At 32.1% G+C, this 23,835-nt stretch overlaps 1 protein-coding gene across 8 annotated transcripts; it reads left to right on the top strand.

The window, feature by feature from the left end:
* Window positions 1–7,386: 7,386 nt before the first annotated feature.
* Window positions 7,387–15,518, top strand: LOC18598730 (Transmembrane amino acid transporter family protein). 8 transcript variants are annotated; one of them, XM_088806404.1, is made up of 14 exons: window positions 7,388–7,784; window positions 8,808–9,094; window positions 9,395–9,609; window positions 9,984–10,007; window positions 10,097–10,277; window positions 10,353–10,572; window positions 10,651–10,786; window positions 10,898–10,921; window positions 11,025–11,166; window positions 11,473–11,516; window positions 11,674–11,736; window positions 13,543–13,625; window positions 13,743–13,790; window positions 14,985–15,414. In XM_088806404.1, exons 1-12 carry the CDS (start codon window positions 7,408–7,410, stop codon window positions 13,564–13,566), a joined length of 1,737 nt encoding a protein of 578 aa, XP_088662530.1. In that variant the 5' UTR covers window positions 7,388–7,407; the 3' UTR covers window positions 13,567–13,625; window positions 13,743–13,790; window positions 14,985–15,414. The 8 variants fall into 8 exon arrangements, with proteins under 8 accessions (XP_088662529.1, XP_088662532.1, XP_017976639.2 ...); XM_088806402.1 differs by having other exon boundaries at window positions 7,389–7,784; window positions 13,221–13,625; XM_088806405.1 differs by lacking the exon at window positions 13,743–13,790.
* The last annotated feature ends 8,317 nt before the right edge of the window (window positions 15,519–23,835 follow it).

The raw sequence follows: 23,835 nt of genomic DNA, 5'->3' as shown, positions 1-23,835 counted from the left end.
CTGTGAATGAGATTCAATTTATCAGTCCCGGATCAATAATCACACATGTCTATATGTTGAGCAAAAAAAATTCAGATTTTCACACCAAAATTTCTCATTTAATTTTTAACCTCACAAAACATCAAATATCACCAAAATATCTTGAAATATCATCAGTTTCAGCCTCAATATCCTCCCTAGAAAATTCGGCCTCTTATGGGTAATTGGAGAAAATGAATTTTTCTTGTTGGCTTTTCTTGCTACACATCACTAACTAACTAAAAACACTAACATAACTTGAAATCAAATCAATCCAACATCATTCTTTCTCCATACCCATTCGGCCAGCCATGAATTCACCATGAAAACATGAAATTTAACCATGAAAAATAAGGAGAAATGCATGGGAAAGGTAGATCACAAGTCAAGATCAAGAAATTTTACATTTGATTGCCTGATTACTCCAACAATTTTCCCTTGAATTTTTCCACCTAGGGTTCTTGTTCTTCTTTTCTTCCTTTGTTCTTCCTTTTGTTTTCCTTTGGCCGGCCATATGAAGAAAATGGGCTGATTTTGTGCTAAATTTAAAGTTAAATAATAAATGGTTATAAACTTGACATATGTCACCTTATTATTGGTCCATATGTCATTTCTTAACTATTAAGCTTTCTCTCTCTGCCACTTAAATTCCTTCAATTATCCATGATAATATTGGATAAAATCCATGTGCTGGACAAGTGTCGGTGGTGTAAAATTATAATTTTGCCACTAGAGTGGCAAAATTACCATTTTACCCCTATACTCTGAAAAAATGTTGGAATTAAAAATTTTCACTTCTCAACCTCAAATCATACTCCAATAAGTCAAATGTGATCAAAATCTTTCAAAAAAATTCTCATTTTATCATCGAGTGGCAAAATTACCATTTTACCCCTAGATAGTGAAATTTTCGATTTGACTCCAAATTAATTCTCGAACTCCAAATCACCATTTTAAATAATTCCTGGATTGTAAAATTTTAATTTCACCCTATAATCTCTATTTGATCTAGTTCGAGGCTTAAATCAACTTTGTTGTACCTCTAGGTACAATACCGACTTTTGTAAATTTTTCGAGACTCTCTTAGCATGTAAACATGCTATCCATCACATGTATGTCCTGTCAAGTATTTTATAAGGTCGGGCTTTACAATATTTAAGCATATTAAAGAGATGATTCTTCAAATAAGCATTTCAATTTTTTAGCACTTGTGAACAATGAGCAATAAAAGCCAAAATTTGAGTTCACATGTTTTTCTTGAAGAATCTTTGATCATACATGTCCAAAATAATGTTTCAAACATGGTTGAAATGAAATTCTAAATTGTTCTCATACAAATCCATGTTTTGAGATCATTATACCTTGGAACATTGCATGTTTTGCTCATTTTTCTAGCTTTTCAATGTACAAGAATCCAGCATAATTGACTCCTTAGCATAGCTAGTTGACTATTGGAGAACAAAATGCAAATGCTGCTAGAATGATAAAAAGTGGACCTAAGGGATATGTAGCCAACTCTTGAATGGTTTAAAGCCAAAATGGACAGGTTTTGTGTTCCAAAATATCTTTTTACATTACTTCTTGTCCATTACAATATTTTCTTCTCTGAATTTCCTTTTCAAAGATGATTCTTGACTTTTAAAAACTTGCATTGTGAATACTCTCATGATCATTGGGTGCAAGTAATGGTTCTTGAGTTTGTAAAACTTGCTGAAAAATGGGAAATCCTTTTTAATGACATAAATCTAGCTATTCCCAAGCATGACACTCATATTGATTCCATAAATTCTCATGTATTTACAATGACAAAATAGAAATATGAGAAATTGTTCATCAATGCTTGAATTTGTTAATTCGATTGGATTTTCATGTGCTTATATAGAAAATATCTTCTCATGAAAATTGAAATGTTCAAATGTTAATCTAGGAACAATTCTTGAAATATATTTTATGTTTGTGCTCAATGATTGTTTCAAAATTGATTTCTTGATTATGCATACTTATTCGATTAGGATGAACTCATTGAACTTAATGAAAATATTCTTGGTTCATCTACTATATTGGTCAAAACACATGCTTACATGATTTTTCATTTTGTTTGACCTTAAGGTTTGAAGTTTAAAACTTAACTTGAGCTATACATTTGAATATGAATTTAATTGTCAAGTTTGATCATGGCATATATAGTGAGTTGACATAGTTGAAATTTATTTTGAATATGCATTTAAATGTTAACTATGTCTTCATTGAGCTTTAACGTTTACATGATCTAAAGATTTTGTGTGAATCCAATTTTAGCTTATAGGTCACCATAAACAACTTGACATGTGAAATAAAATATGGCCTATAGCTTTGGTTAGCAATGAATGCCTAATGTGCTTTGATTAAATATATCTTTTTTTTTAATCTTGATAATTGGTATTCATTGATGATTGAATGTTCACTTTCAATATATTAATGAGTTGAGTGCTTTACTTTCAATATTCTATTACAATTGATATCACTTATGAATCATGAATTATTGAGAAATTGCATGTACCTTGAACTTTAATGGTTGCATATTTTTTCAATGGGTATATGTCTATATTGAGCTCATGTTTGCATTTTGATGAACAAAATTGGAATCATGATTAAGGAAGATAGCCATGTTATTTCTTGTAACCATGTTTGTGCTTATTTGATCATAACTCTCATACATGATTACAATAAATGCAAAATGCCTTAGTCATGCTTCATTAAGAATGATATGTCTTTTTTGAAAGTTCTCTTTGCATTGACAATTTCATATATAATTTGGAGAATACATCTTGCTATGCTTGCCTTAAAATGACTTGGATGAATGACTGTTGGAAAATGATTTGGAAGAATACTCGCCAAGAATGCTTAATGATGATATTTTTTAATTTCTCCTTGAGTTGCTATTTTTGTATATGAATTAGGGAATTTCCTAGAAATGCTTGAGTGAAACTTCTTGGTTGATTGATATTGGGAATAAATAATGAATGTTTGATGATGATTGATAATACTTGATGATAATTGAGAATAGTGCTTGAAGACTAATGATACTTTTGACATGCCTAAGAACTACTTGGCAAATACTTCTTGAAAATATGAGTATGTGATGCATATGTTGAACATTTATTCAAATGCTCATACTTTTTTGGTTCCATGAATACTTGAGTATTAGGGAAATAAATTGAATATCCATATGAATGCTCATTTATTCTAAGCTTATGATTTCTCTCTTAATATTTGATCTATTGAGGATCTCTAACAACTTGTGTTGAGCTTATGATTTCTTAAGGGGGAGTCAATCATTGTCCTTGATATCATAAGGAATTAAGATCTTCAACAACAAGGTTTGGTGAGATTCCACATTTGGTGTTCTTCGCTACCGGTAACATCTTTTTAAACACCAAAATAGATATTATGCCTTATATTGCTTCTCACTTAAACTTGAATGTTGAAATGCATAATTGGTATCAAGTTTTAAGTTTTCTCTATTAGTGTCTAGCTTTAAAATTAGCATCAAGCTTTATAATTGTCTCTTCTCTCTTGAGCTTTAAATTGATCATATCTTTATTAAATGTTTTGAGCCTTGAAGTTGATATGCTTGGAATGCTTAATGATAAAAGAAGTCTTTACTAGTGCTATATCGATTGATATAATGAGCTTTAAAATGATTCCATCTCTCATAATTGATATTGTGTTTTTACAAAGGAGGAGATTTTATTTATATCGATCAATTGGTATATTGAGCTTTAACATTTGGTATTGGAGTTCAAGCATAGCTTATGTGCTTATTGAACATCTTTATGATCATCTTTGTTGGACTTCATAATCGTTATGCACACATTTTGCTTATAGTATATATTCATGTGGTTAAGTGCATATATATGATGACTTGGTGACTTTGTGGTTACATATCCATGGTCTTAATGCTTATATTCTTGATGGATTTTCCTAACCATTGTTTCTTGAGCTTAAGTTTTTAATGTTCACTCTTTTTAACCTTTTTGATATAAGAAAAAGGGAGAGAAGGTTTATGAGCAAATTTAATTTTATGAATATGTTGAGGGGGAGATTTTAAAATCATTTCAAATGCAAATTATGCTCATAGTTTTGTCATATCAAAAAGGGGGAGATTGTTAGCTTTAAAATTATTATAGTTTTGATTATGACAAAATGATGAAATTTGCTTGAACATTATTTGAGTAATCTTTAACAAATTCTTGAAATGATTTAACTCCCATACATTTGTTCTTACATAGACACAAGCTTGACTCTTGAAGTTATTAAACTAAATCTATAAGCTTGTATGACTTAGGTGTATGAGTGCTTACGATTCTCATTCATTAAAGTTTGATTTAAAGATTAAAGGAAAATCTTGATGCACTCATTAAGGAGGAGTTTTGAATATCTTGTTTAATGATGAAAAAGAAAAAGAAAGAGAAGGAAAACTAAGTTAAATTGAGTGTGATAGGTTTTCATGTTTAATTTATGTGTGTGATGCTTAGTTATGATTTTATTGAATATTATGTGCTAGTTATTATAGATGTTCAATATATCTTGCTTAGCTATTGTGGGCATTGTATATCTTGTTTAGCTGTTATGGATATAATAAATAATTTATTGCAAATCTTTAAAGAACACTAGATGCATTGACTAAGGGGATCAACTCATTATGCATAAAGATTTGAAGCATTCATATTGAGCATATACATTGCACTATTAATATAGGAGTATTTTCTCATCATCAAAAATAAGAGATGGAGAATGTTGACTCTATGTGTTTTTAATGATAGCAAAATATTTCCATTCATTGATGTCTAATGCCTTTACTTAAGTGTGCAGGAAAATTAATGAATGAAATTAATAAGTCAATCTTTCAAAGAGTATATCAAAAGAAAAAGAGGGATAAAAATAACAAGATATAACTGTCTAATAAGAAGGAAGTTTATTGGTGAAACGAGGAAGAATGTTGGTTGACCAAGTTTCAAATTGAAAGAATGGCGGGCTGAAGAGTTTGAGAAACAGAACCAACTTAGTCAACCAAGTTAGTCGACTAAGTGTTCTCTGCTAGAATTTGCAACTTAAAACAAAACCAACTTAGTCGACCAAGTCAATCGACTAAGAGCTCTCTGTTTGCAATTTGAACCAAAGCACTACAAGACATATTAACGGCTAGAACTCATCCTCAACTGTTTCCAATGGCCATAAACTATCAAACTGCCATCAGAGTTATTTCTCTAAGTATAAAAGGGTTTTCCAATGGTTAGAAATCAGTTTTTGAGAGAATTGAAGGCTTCCAAGTAATATAAAGCTGAAAACCAGAAAATCTTCTCTGCACCTTACTGTACTTAAACGTCAATCTTTGTAATAGAGTTCAGCACTTCATCTTGTACCATATAGATCAAGTAAGTGATCATAAGTACTTCTTTATTTCTTCTCTTCTTGTACACTTAGAGTAAGCGAGTCACTCTAAGGGATTTATTCAAGCTTGGATTGCTTGATTGAGTGTAAAGGTTCCAACTTAGCCTAGAAAAGTTGGTTGTTGGGTTTTGGTTGATCCTAGTAAAAATCGTTGTTGTAGGTTGTGGTTGAGCCTTTGAAAAACCACTTTGGGTTTTGGTTGATCCTGTGAAAAACCATTGCTAAAGGTTGTGGCTGGGCCTACGAAAAGTCATTGTAAAAGCTTGGTGGAAGCTTGTGAATTCCATTATTTTTAGTGATTTGGTTTGAAAAATCCTTAGTTGAACAATCAAGGTAGTGGATGTAGATCTGGACCGAACCACTATAAATATTTATGTATTGTCTCTGCTGCTTTAGTTTTCCACTCATCTTTAAATTTATTGTTCATCTTGTATTTATCCTCATTTAAGAGGCAACTTTAGTAAGAGTCAAAAAGTGCTATTCACCCCCTCTCTAGCATATATTATTGGGACCAACATAACAATTGTCTATACGCATATTATGTGCATTGTTATGCTCACATATTACAATTAGCATTGGTTGCAGCATCTAGAGAAGTAGTTCGTATTCATGAAATTTTTACATAATAGACTTCTATTGTAAATATTGTTAGTGCTTCTTCCAAAAAGCATGACCAATTACAAACTGCTTAAGCAATTGACATTGCAAACATGATTACTGATGGTGAACTTGAAACAAGTCAAGAAGCAGAGCAAGTGAGAACTCTACAAAGAGTTGGAGGTACTCGATGGAGCTCACACTTTCATTCTATTTGTAGCTTGATGAGAATGTTTGATGCAACTTGCACTGTTGTTAAAAGTATTATTGACGAAGGGTCTAGTTATTCACAAAGAGGTGATGCTTTTGCTACTAGTAAAATGTTAGTATCATTTGAATTTATTTTCATATTACACTTGATGTATGAGATCATGGGAATCACTAATGTTCGTTGTTAAACATTACAATTACGCTCTCAAGATATTTTAAAATGCAATTCATCTAATTTTTACTACAAAATCACTCTTTCATAAGTTTTGAGATGATGGGTGGTCTAATTTGCTTGAGAATGTGAAAAAATTTTGTCAAAAACATGAGATAGAAATTTCTAACATGGGTGCATGATATATGTTAGGCAGGGGTCGATCTCGTCAACCAGATGTAACTGTAGAGCATCATTATCGAGTTGATGTATTCTTAGTGATAATAGATTCCCAGTTACAAGAATTGAATTTAAGATTCAATGAGTAAGTTGTGGAACTTTTAACTTTAAGCATTGCTTTGGATGCTAATAATAATTATAAATCATTCAATATTGATAATATCTGCAAGTTAGCAAGGCGTTTTTATTCTCAAGATTTCACAAAACAAGAAAGACTTATTTTGATATTACAATTGAGGTATTATGAGCTTGATATACCTCATCATTAAAGTTTTAAAAATATTAAGATACTTTCTGAATTACGCTAGAGATTAGTAGAGATTGAAAAATAAAAAAATTATCACTTGATTGATAGATTAATTTACTTTATTTTGACTATTTTGATTTCTACAGTAACTACAAAGAGAGCTTTTTTAGAATAAAAATTGTGAAAATAAGACTCTAGAACAAAATAAATAATAAATTTTTTACAAATAATTTAGTTATTTATATTGAGAAAGATATTGTTAATTTTTTTAGTATAAAGTCAATAATTAATGAATTTAAATAAAACATCATCAAACACAATTTTTTTAAATAATTATTATAAATTTTTTAATTTTTTAATTTATATATTATATAAAATTATTGTTTATTATAAATTTTTTAATGGTCGGTTAAGTTCAATGTATATATTTTAAAAATTTCTAACTTTTATTCTTTTTCCTCTTTAACCTTTCAACAAAAAATGGTTAGTTCCGGTCCTGACCCTCCCTCCCATGTGTACTTTCATTACACTCTCCAACTTGTGGAGCACAGCCAGCCATTCCATATCTCTTGGAAACCCTGCAATTTGTCTTCACGATCCATCCCTCTGCCTTTTTTCCATCTCTCTCTCACACTCATTTTACTCAACGCCCATCATCTTTTCTTTTTCATTATTTTATTTTATAGTAGCAGTTATGGCTGACAAGGTTAAGGACAGGGATGATGAAGAGTTCTTCATGGAATATGATGGTGCTGATAATGAGGAGGACCTCGAAGAGACAAAGGTAGATGACGGCAGCAGCGGCAACATCAGTGATGATGACAGTGAGGGAGGCAGCGGATCCCCTTCTGCCGCTTTCTCTTCCCAACAATGGCCACAAAGTTTCCAGTATCACCTTTCTTCTCTTCTCATTCTGTATCAATCCACTATCTATCTATCTATATATATATATATATATTCATTTCTGCAAAACCAAAACAGAAGAACTGGAAATCTGTGTTTGTATTTGATTACTGGCTTAGTCAAGCGATTGATACTCTGTTCGAGTTGCATGTAATTAGTACATCTATTTGACAAGAGTTTAGTTTTTTCTTTTCTCTGGCATACATGTATAAGTAGACATTGTAAAAGGCTCAACCTAGCAAGTCTTCACAAAGGAAGAAAACTAACAAATAAATCAACCTATAGCATGTAACCGGGGAAATTGAATATAAAGATGGAGCAAACCAGTTCATAGTGAAACTTGAACTGGGACCTAACCCTACAAGAAATTCTGAAATTTCAAATAATAATAAACTTGAATTTTGAATTTATATTAAGGAGATAAATGAAGTATATAAAACCGTCAAGTTGTTTTGCTTGTTAAGGGGGGATATACAACATTTCAGCTTGCAGCAGATGATGTTTTCTTGTAAAATATTGATTGTTGAAACAGTAATAATAATAATAATAATAAAAAAAATCATTTGAACCTGGTCTCAACCATCTATAGGTGGTTCTTGGGTTACACTATTTCCTCATATAAAAGCAAGTAATTGATTGTTGTTCCTTCCAAGGATATCACTTGTCAATGCGAGTAATTTTGTTTTGGCCTCACTTGGTAGACAGGATGGGAAGAAGGAAGTGAAAATCTTCAATATAATGGTTATACTACAAACAGGAAGGTGGTTGAATTGGTCATGGATTTAAACATTTTCATCCTTCCTCTGTCCATCCTCCAAATCATTAAAAGCCTAAATTTTTGCACTTTGCTTCATATAAAAGTTAGAACTTTCATTTATCTGCTGCAAACAATTGGAATCATTTTAGCCTTTTGCCAAATCCTTCGGAAGCTGTGCTTTTTGGATACATTCTCTGTTGGCTGATGCATCACCTGCTCTTTTTCTGGAAACTTCTTTGTGTTTGTCACAGAGAGACAATGGATCCTTACACAATCACAGCATCACCAAGTTTTGGAGTTCTTGGAGGAGTTCCAAATTTTACGCATTTTAGTTTTAGCAGCCAAAGTAAAAGTAGTTTGGACCTGGATGGAAAGCTTCCTCTACTGCCTGAACATCAAAAGAGTTGTCAGAAGGATTTTTTAGATTCCATCTCAAGAGCACCGTCATCATGGTCACAGAAGTATTCACTTCATAAGCAACTTACCGGAGAGTTTCCCGTTGCTTATGGATGTAATGTGACCCAGACTATCTTTAATAGTAAGCAATGTTGTTATAATGCTCTGTTGCCTTTACTTTTGATTTCTTTATTTCTACGCTTCAAAGTGAGTGAAACTTTTGTCAAATGATCTAGAGGGAAAATTGGTGTAGTGTTGTTATTTATCTGCTCCCATTCATGCCTACTTGCATCCAAGAAAAGAAAACTGTCAGTTCAGTTCTTATTACTAACATCATTGGACATTTTGGAAATTAAGAGATAATTATATTTGATTTTATTTTTCTTCTGGATGTGCCCTATGGTTAAAATTTTTTAACTCCTTGGTTTTTCCTTTCTGGCAGCGGTAAATGTAATGGTTGGAGTTGGGCTTTTATCTACGCCTTATACAATAGCAGAAGGAGGCTGGGCAAGCTTGTTGGTGCTAATCGTTTTCGCAGTTATATGTTGTTATACAGCCATACTCATGAAATACTGCTTTGAGAGCAGAGAAGGAATTATATCTTACCCTGATCTTGGCGAAGCTGCCTTTGGACGATTTGGACGCCTTTTTATATCTGTGAGTTATTCAAGATTCTTGCTCGTTAGTATAATGAACAGTTTATTAGGCCAGCGGGGGCATTACTGACAATCATATCCTACTATGATTGTGGTATCTAACAGTATGCATCTAACACATATTGTTTGTTCTCATAATCATGGTTTGTAATTGCAATTTCTATGTTTTGTCATGCCTCTCCTGATTTTCTAGAATTTAAATATTAAATTTTATTTCAGTTGTCGTTTCTGCTACATCTAACAATCAATGGTTTTGTTAATGATGATTGTGAAGTTGAAGGGAAAAAGAAAAATCAATTGCTGATATACCTTATATTTATTTGCCACTTATTTGTATGCAAACTTTCTAATACTGTATTTGTTTGATGGATGCAGGTTGTTCTGTACACAGAATTATATGTAAGCTTGTGCTTCTAATTTAAATTTTATTGAATCATAGTCCGTGAGTTTTCTATCGAATTTACAAAATTCCATTTTAACCTGTACAGTCATATTGTGTGGAATTTATTATCCTGGAGGGTGACAATCTTACAAGGCTATTCCCTGGAGTTTCTTTCGATTGGCCTGGTTTAAAGATGGACTCAATGCACCTCTTTGGAATTCTAACTGCCTTCGTTGTTCTACCCACTGTCTGGTTAAAAGATCTCCGTCTGATTTCATATCTTTCAGGTGTTGCAAAGTTGTTTCTAAGATCCTCAATTGTTGAAGATACATTTTGAACTTACATCAAATTTTACTTTGCAGCTGGTGGGGTTGTTGCGACATTGGTGATAGTTCTTTGTCTGCTATTCCTTGGTGCAGCAGGTAATGTTGGCTTCCATCATACTGGGCAAGCACTGAATTGGAGTGGCATTCCATTTGTAATTGGTGTATATGGATTTTGTCATTCGGGGCATTCTGTGTTTCCAAATATCTATCAATCAATGGCTGACAAATCACAATTTAAGAGGGCAATGGTATTATGGTAAGGAAATTCGTTGTGGCATGGAAGGATCTGTTATGTGGTTCTTGTGTTCTGATTTCTGCTTAATATCTTGTGCAGTTTTCTTTTGTGTATACTATTGTATGGGGGTGTTGCAGCAATGGGTTTTCTTGAGTTTGGTCAAGGCACCTTGTCTCAGATAACTTTGAATATGCCACCAGAGTCTTTTATTTCCAAAATCGCGCTGTGGACAACGGTATGTATGAGACTCTGCATTTCATGGGTATTTTGAGCCACAGAGAGAGAGAGAGAGAGAGAGAGAGAGATGCGATGTGGTTTCTAAGCTACCTTTCTTGTTGTTTTGCAGGTTATCAACCCATTTACAAAATATCCTTTTGGCTGTATATGTGAGAATTGTGAACATTAAATCAATGCATGAGTCTTTTAGTTTTCTTCCAGTATGCCTATTTTCTTCCTTGACATTGACCAAATATGCATTGTTGATGATCCCTTTGGCAAGGAGTATAGAGGAGCTGCTGCCTGATCAAGTTTCAAATAGTTTGTGGTGTTTCATTTTTCTGAGAGCAGCACTCGTCTTTTCTACTGTTGGCGCTGCATTTGCCATGCCTTTCTTCGGTAAATTTTTGGAACTTCCTTTCCTTTGATGTTCTAGATTTAGTTATGGCTGGCTAAGAGCCATATCCTAAGAGCAGGCTAACGAATGGGATTGAAGTTTGTATAATTCAAGTGAGGGAGTTCAGCGGAAGTCAAAACCTAAATTTGGTTGGGCTAGGAGAATGAGATCCTGTTTTGAGTGATGCCATCAATAAAGATTAAGAATCTAAAACCTGTTTATTTATTAGTAATTTATTATTATCCATACCCTTAAATTTATTATTGGAACTGAGTGATTTGAATGTGACACTGCTTCTTTGATCACAGGTCTTATGATGGCTTTAATTGGTTCTGTTCTCAGCTCTATGGTGGTAAGTACTCTGTTCTCGCAGGTCTTAGAAATGGAAAAACCATTTATGGAGGCTTTGTCCTTCCTTTTTAGTTCTCCTGTTTGTAATTTGAAAATATTCAAAGGATTGTTTTCTGGACATTGGCATTCTTCTTATGCATTAATATGCTTTATTTTAGGCTATAATAATGCCATCGCTATGCTTCATAAAGATCGTTGGAAGAAAAGCTACAAGGGCACAGGTAAGCAGAATCCACCTGTTATGTGCATTTCTGCTCTTTTTTCTTTTCTTAGAGAAAATAACTGGCGACTTACATTTATTTTGTCTTCTTAAACATTTTCTTCCGCAATTGCAATAGGAAAATTAGAATAAATTGAGAATTAAGATAATAAATTGATATTAAACTTGTTGTAGATGCCTCAATGCATTGAACAACCATTGAGATTATAATTGAATAAAATGTTTTAACACTGCTGACTTGCATCAATTATGATTTAAAGACAAGGCATAATAAGTTGCTCCTCATAAATTTGGAAGCAGACATATCTGTTATGACAAACGCTAAATCAATTGACATCCGAGCAAGTGGAAGCATAATCTAACAATAAATTATACACACAAGAGACAATAATTTAAGGTAACTTGGTCCTCAATTTACCTACATCCACGGATGAGAGAAAAGATTCACTAGTTGTAGAGAATTACAAACATATCAAATTGACGATCAACATTTTAACACAACACACAACCAATCCCAAACTCACAAACACAAAATCCCAAATCCAAATGCACATGAGCACTTTTGCTTGGTTCATCTAAACACATTTCCATAAATCCATACCAAATGCAAATTCACACGCATGAGGACTCTTGTTTGTTCTCAATAAACCCTTATCAAACATCAAACATTCACACCCATGGGCGCTCTGCCTTATATGTCTTATGAGGTGTTCACACACTCAATCCCCAACCCTATAAAAGATACAACTTTCTTTATATCTTTGTCTTATACCTCATCTATTCTTTTGGTTTCACAAAGAATCTTTTTCCTTTCAGAGTTCTTGCCTACAAGTCTTCTTGTCCATCAACAAAACTTGTCTATCAAGTAAACTTGATCACTATGCAATATCTTTCAAGTAATAAAAAAATCTTATCTAAATCTTTTGGGGTTTGAGTCACAATTTCTAACAATTACTACTTCCACATGGAGCTTGGTTGATGTGTAGCAATGTTGGCAATGAAACAAGAATGTAACAACAGATACTCCCACACATACACCTGCACCCACAGGCATTATGTATGTATTGTGCACGCATCTGTCATCACATAAGTTATGCAATGATTGACTAAAGTAAATTTGAAGCTTGAGATTTTATACATAGTGATGCTTTCCAATACAAGTAACAGATGCTTGCTTGGATCTTGATTAAACACAATAATGGTATTGAGAAAATTTTGGTACTTTAAGTATAAGATACCACTTCAAATATTTGAGACTAAAGCATGTTGTTATCTTTTATGTTGTTGGTGTCCTATATGGAAGCCTTGTTGAGAAATTAAATCCTGTTTATCTATTATCTTGGAGCAAACTCAAGCTTTAGCATATTTCGCGATCTTCTTGGGAAAACCTCTTGGGTTGCTTCATCTCCATTTTTACTAACTTTATATGCATATATACTAGCTTATTTGCCTACCACTAACCGAAGGTTTTCAACCTATGAACAGATTGTTTTGAGCATTACTGTCGCTGCAGTTGGTATTGTCTTTGCTATTATTGGGACATATTCTGCATTGAAAGGGATTGCGAGTAATTACTGACATCTAGACCGTAGCTCCCTTCTGGTTCAAACATATAGATGGTGATCATTGGGATGCTTATTCTCCCTGCAGCATCATTACTGTTAAATAAATCAATGACTCTGACTTGCAAGCAGACTTGAAATTTTGTTCCAAATACATTGATAAGGCATTAAAGAGTACTAGGATTGAGACAAGTTCTTGCTCCTGTTAGTGATTGCTTTGATGTTTGCCGTGTTTAATTTTGCAGGAGTTAAATCTGACCCTACTTTGATTTTACTGAATTCTCATTGTTACCATCTTTACTACTTTGTTCCCTACAACAATAAAAAGGTAAGGTGGTTAGAGTTTGTGTACATTTATATGGTTCGTTTGGTACAAATTAGAGTTTGGTAACTTTAGCATGTGTTAAAAATGAAGTAATGTTGTCATTTTATGATGGTAAATCAGGAGTAATTAATTGAAGTCAGCAAGGCAAAATCAAAGTTACGAAATTCAGTAAGTATTAATGAAAACTTGATGAACCAAGTAAGAAATCACAATAAATTCTGTAGCAGTTTACCAGCTGAAATTGCGTGAAAGTATGATATGGCTTGAAAGCGTAATATCTAAGATTGTGGTGTACTCAATACATCTTATTTAACGATTAAAGTGTGAATATGTTATAGGCTGTTGGTGTTTGGAGTCTTTTCTTATATTTCTAACTTTATCGAATTCTTTATACAGTATTTGTATTTTAGATTCTTTGCATTCTTGATTACTTTTCAATTTTATATTTTTATTTTTCACTGATTTTATTTTTTCATTTTTAGTTTCTTCTTTAAACAGTAATAGAAAACGTGTCTAGTAACATGTTTTTATTTTTGATTTTTCAGAAATCAAATCAAACTTTCTAAAATTGTTGGAAGTAAGAATTTCTTATTTCCACTGTTTTCAGAGACAGTTTCCTTTCTGATACTGCTTTACTAGTAGGTGAATAGAGTCCATGTATAATAAATTACATTCATGTAAAAAAGTTATTAATTAATTATTTTAAAATAATATCAAGTTTAATATAAAATATCAATAAATTAAAAATATGTAATTAAATATTAAATACTACAAAAATAATCAAGTAGTTATAACTTAAAATGTTTGAAAATATAGAAAATATAACGAATAAAAATGATAAACTAGAATTTATTAATATTATATAATTTCTTACTACTTACGAACATTATTTCATTATATTAATAATTTATGGATTTTAAAAATAATAAATATTATCAAGAAATGGATATTGATAAAGTTGAGACGCTGAGACATAGTTATGTTCCTCATTTATGAAGTGAGTAATCAATTTCGTAGATTGAAGTATCAAAATACTTAAATTAACATGTTTGTGCATATTACATGAACAAGTTCATTGAACGTGATCCTATGAGAATTTCATTTGGTATATCACCTTAATTAAACCTAAAGGAATATCCCATTAAATCTAATATGGGTTTCAATGTTCGAGATGAAAAAAATATTTTATTTTGGTAGGATAGTTGGATTAATAATATGCATCTTCAGAGTGAGTTCCCAAGAATTTATGCACTTGCTGTGAATAAAAATGGTGTTCTTTATGATTATGGAAATTGGAGCAATTCAGTATGGTAATGGTGCATAGAGTTACGCCGTAATTTATTTGGTTGGAAAATTCAACAGTGGACGAGCTTGTGGACTCTATTAAGGCATTATTGGTTGAGAAGAAATATGAAGGATGCGATTGTGTAGAAAGCAACTTCTAGTGGCAGATACTCATCCAAATCTTTTTGCCAAGCTGCCTTATCTACTCTGGATATCCAAAGTGTAGTATGGAAGAAGATTTGGTTTTGTTATGCTCCGTATAGGATTGAGTTGTTTGTCTAGCAACTTATGTGGAAGAAAGTAGCAGTGAAGATGGAATCGATGGCAACGAGTTTATTAGAGGGAGATAAAACTTCATGTGTATTCTGTAATAGTTGCCAGGAAATCGGTAGCCATTTTTTCTTCTTATGTAAAGCTTCTTGGAATATTTTGTGCCCATGGTGTAAACAACGGGAGATGCAATGGGTGTCCCATGATGATTCTCAAAACTTTTTTCCTTGCATGCCAAGCATTAGTTTTTTGGGGTGATAGAGGTAATGTCTAGTTACTTTCTTTTTATGCCATTACTTGGTCTATATGGAAATTCAGGAATCATATGATTTTTAACAGAAAGATGTAAGATATTATTCAATTGTTCAATCTTATCAAATTGCGTGTGGCTCTGGTCGAAAACTAAATTTGCACACATATAGTTAACAGTTGAAGATTTAATCCGTTGTCTTGATATTATTTCTATAGATAGACAAAGTAAAGCTATCAGGCCGAATGTTGTGTGGTGTGCTCCCCCAGTAGGTTGGTGGAATTTAATGTGAATGGTGCTTGTTCTAGTAGCTCTAGTTAGGCAAGAATTGGAGGTATCCTTCATGATAACTTAGGTATATGCTAAGAGCTAAATTTTCCAACACAATTGGGGCAGGTGATTCTAATGGGGTTGAATTACTAGCAATACATGCGGCTTTTAAAATTTTTGATTCTATTATGCCAAATATTCCTTTAAAACTTTGGAATGAGAGTGATTCAGCCAATGTTGTTTTATAGTCCAACAACCATGAAGAGGTACCATGGAGGTATAGGTAACTGGTGATCAATTTGAAATGCTTACAAAGTGAGACCCCTCATTGGAAGATTGTGCATATTTTACGTGAGGCTAACGGTGCTACTAATCAACTTGCAAAAGAAGGAATATTAAGGAGTCAAGATTTAGTCCGAATTTTTGTTTAAAGTGGTGATGGCTTAGAGAGAAGGCTTATTGTTTGGATAGATGATAAATATGATAAGAGTGTGGAGGGATGAAAACTTACTGCCCAAATGGAATTCTTGATTGCCTTGGAAGTTTAGTGGAGTTACGAGTCTTAAGTAAAATAGAGTTGTATAAACAGTGAAATTGTGCTTTTGATTTTAAACATTTACGTGCTTTCGGATGAGATATTGATATTGGGTAGGATTATGCTGAGTTGGATTTAAATGTATCTAAACGTGGTTTTCGCTTGAACTCTTAAATTGTCTATTATTGAAAGGATGTGATTCGGACAACATTATGAGAGGCAGTAAGCGGGCAAGCAATAGATTTGGATAGGCATATTATTGAAATGTGGTATGTTTGGATAATTAGCCCACATTTTGGACAAATGTATTTCATCCCCTTTGACAAGATTTCCTTTTAGATAAGCTCATTCAGGAAGAAAATTTTGGATATTTGGCACTACAATACAATGTCCAGATGGTATTAAAGTTTTATTTTGATGCTTGGATATCCCTACATCTAAGCATTTTGTACTTAGGGGTTTTTATTTTACTACTTTTCTTATTTCCTTTGTAACAATAAAGTCCAAAGATTTTCTCTGACAATTAGCAATAAAATTGCACACTTTTCAAAAAAAAAAAAAAAAAAAAACTCAAGGAATCCTTCGACCAAGGCAAGCAAAGATGTCGACAAAGGGGTTTGGCAATTCTCAAATGCTAAGTTTGATTAGTAGACTCAGTGTTAAAACAGACAAAATATAGTAGACACTGCACAATGATCGATATCTTGTTGGGATGTTACATGATGAAATGATAACAATTACACATAATGTGAAATCCTACATTGAGTAAGAGGATAAGTCAGAAAATCCTTAGGTGAGCATATAGATTGCTTATTTGAATATCAAACTTAGTTTTAATGTTCAAGAGAATTCATTGACATTTTTTGTTATTCGTCACTTTTGAAACATAAATTTTTTTAAGTTTGGAAGTGGTCAAAATATGTGATTTTTATAAAATAATCTTTTGAAAATAAAAAATGACGGTAATGATTCCCTTGATTTTTAGATTACCAAAAATGAATTTTCACAATTTTTGGAGTACGTTTGCTATGGTAAATGAAAGCCACAAATTTAATTTCAGTCAAACTTTTTCGATTTTGTTCTTGAAATCAAAATTTAGATTTTGATTCTTTCGGATTTTGATTTTTTTTATTATTTTTATTAAATCCAAATGGGGAGTGTTTGCTTATTTACATTAAATATCTTAAGTAATGGAGAGTAAAAAGGGAAGATGTAAAAATGAGGATATTTACTTAAATGGTATTTAATGTAAATAAGCTGGGCATGTTTTATAGGTAATTTGTTTTAGAAACTCATAGTTTATCCATACAATTTTTCTAGAACCAAATACATCGATACATTTCATCGATTTCAAAAAAATAAAAGGGGTAAAAATATATTTTTACACCCTAACTTATAAATATACCACATTTTCTAAGGGTTGGCAACCCTTAGTTGCATTTTCAAGATAAAGCCCTAACTCTTATGCTCTTCCAACCCATTTTTGTTCAAAATCACCTTTTTTGAAAGATTGGAGGTTGGTTTTGGGATTTAAATGAGAAAAATGAGATTTTCCCATTCTTGAATCTTTAAATCTTGGATTTTTTATTCTGAAAGTATGGTTTGTTATTCCAGAATTATTGATGTCTACGAACTAGAGGATTTGGGCGGATTTTCTCACTTGCTATATCTCACCTAAGGTAAGAATGTTGATTTTATGTGTTTGTACAAATGGGTATTTTGATGAGCAGTAGATGTAGTCTAGAAAATCAATTTAGGCAAACTTGAATAGCTCGAAATAGTATAAAACAATTATTATGCGATTCCTAGACTAAGTATTAACTAAAATATTTATTTGGGAATTTAGGAACTGTTGAAACTCTAGAAATTTAGTTGGAGTAGACTTTAGCGTACTTCGTAGAAATCAACTTTTGAGGTGAGTGGATACACCACTTTTGAAACTATTTTAATATGTAAGTTGAAAGCATGATATGAATGATTAAGGGTTTATTGATGAGCATGAATTCCAATAAATATTTATTCTAGAAAATGTATTTATGGATGTGGAAATGTTTTGGAAGTTGGTTTTCGAAACTATATGTATATTTAAATATGCTATTATGTATTAGTTTTCAATAAGAGGGGACAAGTTTTTTTATGATTGCAGTCAATTCGACTACTCCGACCTTCAGGCTAGTGTGAGTATGATAATTATATGTAGGTGATTAAGAACGATTGTGTATAATTAAAATGTTCTTGAATGTAAATATTATGTTTGTGGATTGAGAAGGTCTCCACTTTTCCTTGATTCATGTGGTTGACATGATTTGTTATTGATGCTTGATCTTAGTATGATGTCACATCCCATTTCCTAGAGGGATCATAACTGGCGCATGAACCCAGACAAGCATAACATCATTAAACATTCATCATTTTATGCGAAAGTGTTTTAAAACCTCCATTTACATATAAAATCATCATGCATGAATTCGTAATACTCATTAAACAATTAAGGAACTTCTCGACTTAATTGTGTAAGCTTAAGCATTTGATAAATAAATAAATAAATATATATATATATATATATATATATATATATATATATATATATATATATATATATAAGTGCCACTGTCATAATGCACAATAACATAAACATTAAACATCATCAGCACCCTTGGGTGTCCATATAGGCTCTAGACCCACCGTCATAATTTCTTACATACATTTATCCATGTAAGATGCCTAACACTGGAAAAAACAGCATAAACATATTCATAGTCTGTAAACATAAACATAAAGTAAAGATCAACTTGTCAGCGGAACGTGACCGACCTTCTAAGCATCAAATGGTTGCTAGACATTTACCAAAGAATGAAGACCACACGTTGGTATCTGTGACATTGGCTACTATCAATATGCTATCACTGATCTACAAGAAAATAAATGAGGAAAATAACATGTGAGTCACAAAGACCCCATGAGTAAATATGAGAAGGGGACAAGTTAGGGGACAAGAGTATTTCATAAACATGCACTTATAATCTCATGCCAATTATGATCAATTTAAACTTAATCTCAAGAAACATGGTGTTTAAACACGTTTGAAATAGCATATATGATGTGAACAAGTGTGAATAGCCATTTGTAAAACCTTTTTACCTTTGAAAAGCTTTCAAACAAGCCAATACATACAATTCTAGAATTCATCTATCAATAAATGATGGACATCTATCGATAGATGACGAACATCTATTGATTGATTTGAAGCAGAATGCTTTCTGTTGCACTCTGTATGCTATCTATTGATAGATAGCCTCTGAACCTCTATTATTTGGGCAAAATTGTGTATTTTTGCCATTCTTTAAATTCTCTCACCTCTTGGGTTTATTTCTATGGCTCATTTCATTCCTTCAATCACAAACTCATGCCAACATTGAGTATAGATAATAAACATTATTCAAGATGAACTTAACATGCAACATATCATAAAGATAAAAATCATAATAAATCTATTACCATTGAACTCACACATTGTGATGGTACAACCCTCATCAACGTTGGGCCGACAATGTATAACCTCATTGCACCTTGGGTGTTTATGATGCATCATAGGAGTGAAGTCATCACTACACCCCGTGTGAGTGGATTCAATCGCACTTGTTAAGCTTTTATACTCAAAGTATTTAGTATGTGGAATGCCCACCATATACATGCTTACGCATCTCATAAGGTATATGGAATATTATATCATATATACATCTCATGGCATTTCCTCATACCTACACTTTCATCATATTGTATGTAAAACATGCACTACATACATAATCAAATAGCATTTATCATGCTTCTTCAAACATCTCATGTAGTCTATAGAAAACACCTCATATACATAAACATAATAGCTTAAATGAAAACCATCATACAAGCCTTCAGACATTTCATGCCTCAACATAACTAGCATACACCTCATACATTCATCCATTAATCATAAATCATATCTCGTACCTACACTAGTTTGAAGACTAAAGTAATCGAGTGGACTCAAACATAAGATGCTTGTCCCTCTTTATTGAAAACTAATACATAATATCATATTTACATACATAGTAGGTTGAAAACGGATTTTAAAATATTTTCCTCATCCACAAATAAATTTTTAGTTTATAGATATTTGCAGAAAATCATATTCACTATTAAACTTCAAATCATGCTTCAACTTTAGATATCAAAATAGTTTTGATAGTGGTGTATCCACTCACCTTATAGGAAGCTCAATTACAACTCTGATTTCATGTAATCTGGTGTGTTTTCAAGCGTTCCTATCACACAATATTCATAACAATCAATTTCTAAACTAATAATCTTGAAATAATTAATATAGCAACTTTCGAAATCTATTTGCTTTTGACTATAGTCACTTTCTCTCTCTAGACTAAGCTAGAAATGCATAAATCCTTTAAACTTACCTTAAATGAGCTTAGATGTTGAAAGAAATCACAAAAACCTTAGCTTCAATCCTTAAAAAAAGCTTTTAGGTAAAAATCATAAATTTCCAACATTAAAATGTGAGCTTGAAAGGTTTTATAGCATAAAAATGTCATTTTTACCTTTAAACTTCAAAACTAAGATTAAAATCATCAAAAGCAATGATTTTTCATTAAAAATGAGTTGAATAGGTTTTAGAGAGGTTTTACCTTTCAAAAAAAGTAGTTGAGGGTCGAGAAACCCTTGAGTATTGGGTCATATTTATAGTTTGGGAAGTGAAAATGCGTTTTTACCCTTTTTATTTTTGTGGAATTGATGTCATCAATCGATAAATCGGGGCATTTATCTATAGATGAGCTTTAGAACCCTTTCTAGAAGCTTCTTGATGGCCATTTATCGATGGATCTGGCCATCTATGGATAGATCTACTCATTTATCAATAGATGTTCTTCAGGGCAGCTTTGATTTTTAAGTTGTATCTATCGATAGATGAAGAACATCTATCAATAGATTGGGTTCAAAAAATAAAAATAAACCTTAGAAATATATCCAATTGAACTCTTTTTAACACCAAACTTTGTAAATCATCTTAATGCATCAAAGCATGAATTTTTCTAAGAACAAAACTTACTTTTTAACATTCTAAACACAAAATCATCTCGAAACTTTACACTATGAAATTTTTCATTCACAAAACTAAATTTCAAGTTTTCAAAAGCACAATTTAAATTGCTCATATAACGATTTCTAACTTAGCAAATCTTACACTAGGGTGGGGTTTCACATATGATCTTCTATGAAATTTCAATCGTGTTGTGATTGGTTCTAGTCTTAGTGTGGGGGTAAGAATACCACAGGTTTAAGCTTAGCTAATGTGCCACATTTCCCCCTTTTGTATGTTGGCTCTGGTCTTAGTGTGGGGTAAGAATACCATAGGGTTAAGTTGGGCACCTTACCACTTTTCCCTTCCTTATGAGTCCCAATGTGGGGCTAAGAATATCACAAGGTTAAGTTAAGATCATACCACTTTTCTCTTTCTTATGAGTCCCGGTGTGGAGGTAAGAATACCTTAGGAATGAGTGGGCGAAAGTACCCATTCTCCGCTTAATTTGCTCATAGTATATATTGATATGACTTATTAAATGAATGGTTCATTATCTATTGAATGTTTGATGTTGAACTTGAAGTTTCATGGGTTACTTACCATTTTCTCCTTGAAAACGTTTTGTAAGTTGAGTTTTGATATGAGTACCATATTTTAGGCATCATGTGTTTTGAGTGCATTTATGGCTACATAATTGTCATAATTATTTTGCAACTATGAATTATTGCAAAATCTCTTATCCCCTGGCTTGTCCCCTACCCTATATTCACTCACAGAGTATTTATAACCCCACATGTTGTTTTCCCTTATTTTGTTTCAGATCAGTAGCTTGCTTGATTAGGCAACTTGTGGAGTAGTAGAGCAACTCATTCGAGGTAGGTGTGGTAGAGCCTTTTTTTCAGCCTTCCAATGTTGTACACTTTACAATGTGTCTAGTCTAGTTTTGAATTGTCATGTTGATAATGAACTCTATTATGTAAATAATGTCAATAAACTTGTTTACGTTTCTACATGTTATGTTGAGCCTTGGATATGGGTGCATAAAATGATAAGACTACGGTGGATGTCTATAGCAAAATAGGCACGGGGTACGTGCTAAAGCACAATTGTTTTATTTACATGTGAATATTTATATAAAATGTGAAAGAAACCACACTTTACATTGAGAAGTTTCAAAATGTACTGCCCTTCATGAATTATTGCATATTTTGATTATAGATGAACTTATGTTAGTGAATGTGATGGATGATTAGCCCTTGCATTTATGGATTTAGGCTTGCTTGGGCTTAATGGGCCATACCCATATAGGTCCATGCATTGGTCATGATCCCTCTCGAAATGGGATGTGACATAAAAAGACTATGCATTGAAAGGTGAAGTCAAAACACTATGACTCTTCTTAACATTTGGGTAGTCATGATGCATTATTGGATGCCAATCTTGATTTATAAATGTGACCTAATCAATTGAAAAATTGATTTTGAATACAAAGGAGTTTGATTTATCTAATCTTAGTTTTCCTTGGATTATAGTTTATATTTATTGTCAACATGTTAAGAACCTAATGGACCATGCACATTAAATATTGTTAATTGAGAATATAAAATAATGTTAATTAAGTTGAATTTAATTGAAAGAAGTTAAGAACTTGGAGGACTTAATTGAATGGATTAATTAATCTTGAGGTAATTTTGCAATTAGCATCAAAAGTTGTGCAAATCCTACTAGGGTTAGGATTAACATAAACTGCCTATAAATATGAGGCTTATCTTGCACTTGAAATGCTACTTCAATCCACAAACAACCAAAACCTTGAAAGGTTATTGAGGAAATTGATAAGAGAGAATTCAAACTTTACAAGTTGCCTTTTTGCTCCCAAACCAGTTAGACGCTGACGATTGATATTGTTGTTCCTTCAACCTTCAATTCTTCTTCCCTTGATTGGTGACTTATTGTATTCTGCTTGTTAAAAATGTTCTTGGCAATAGTTGGCCTTGTTAGCTTTACAATTGATCCATGTTTTGAAATTACAAAATTAAAAGATCAAAATTGCTTAAACAAGTCTTTGAATGAGATTTGATTAGTATAGAATCCTCTAATTACTTAGATTTAAATTGGTTAAGTGTTTTGGCATGAAAAAGATGTTAGCTTTATTCTTGTTTTGACATGACAAAATTGATTGAACTTAATGAGCTTTGAAAATGAATGAAAGATATTTTTGAATATGAAGAAAATCCTCAAATAAGTGTTAAAGCTCAACTTAAAAGAAAGATATATTGAAATGCTTTGATTTTGTGAAGATGTTTCGAATATGAATGATCATGCTCTTGAACTTAAAGAAATATCTCTTAGTTTCCTCAAAGATTTCTTGTTTTTAAAATTCAAAATGCTAGCTTAAGAGTCAAGTTCTCAAAAGAAATGACTTGATTCTTAAATGAAAAGAAAGCAAAATCTACTTCTTTGATTACAATAAGAATCGATTTTGAAAAAAAAAAGGTCAGTTCTTGAGTAGAGATTAATAATGAAGAATAGA

This window comes from Theobroma cacao, chromosome 5 (genome assembly GCF_053813885.1).
Source record: "Theobroma cacao isolate CCN51 chromosome 5, ASM5381388v1, whole genome shotgun sequence".
NCBI lineage: Eukaryota > Viridiplantae > Streptophyta > Magnoliopsida > Malvales > Malvaceae > Theobroma > Theobroma cacao.
Note: the sequence above shows the minus strand (reverse complement) of the source record. Positions and strands in the feature narration are given on the sequence as shown.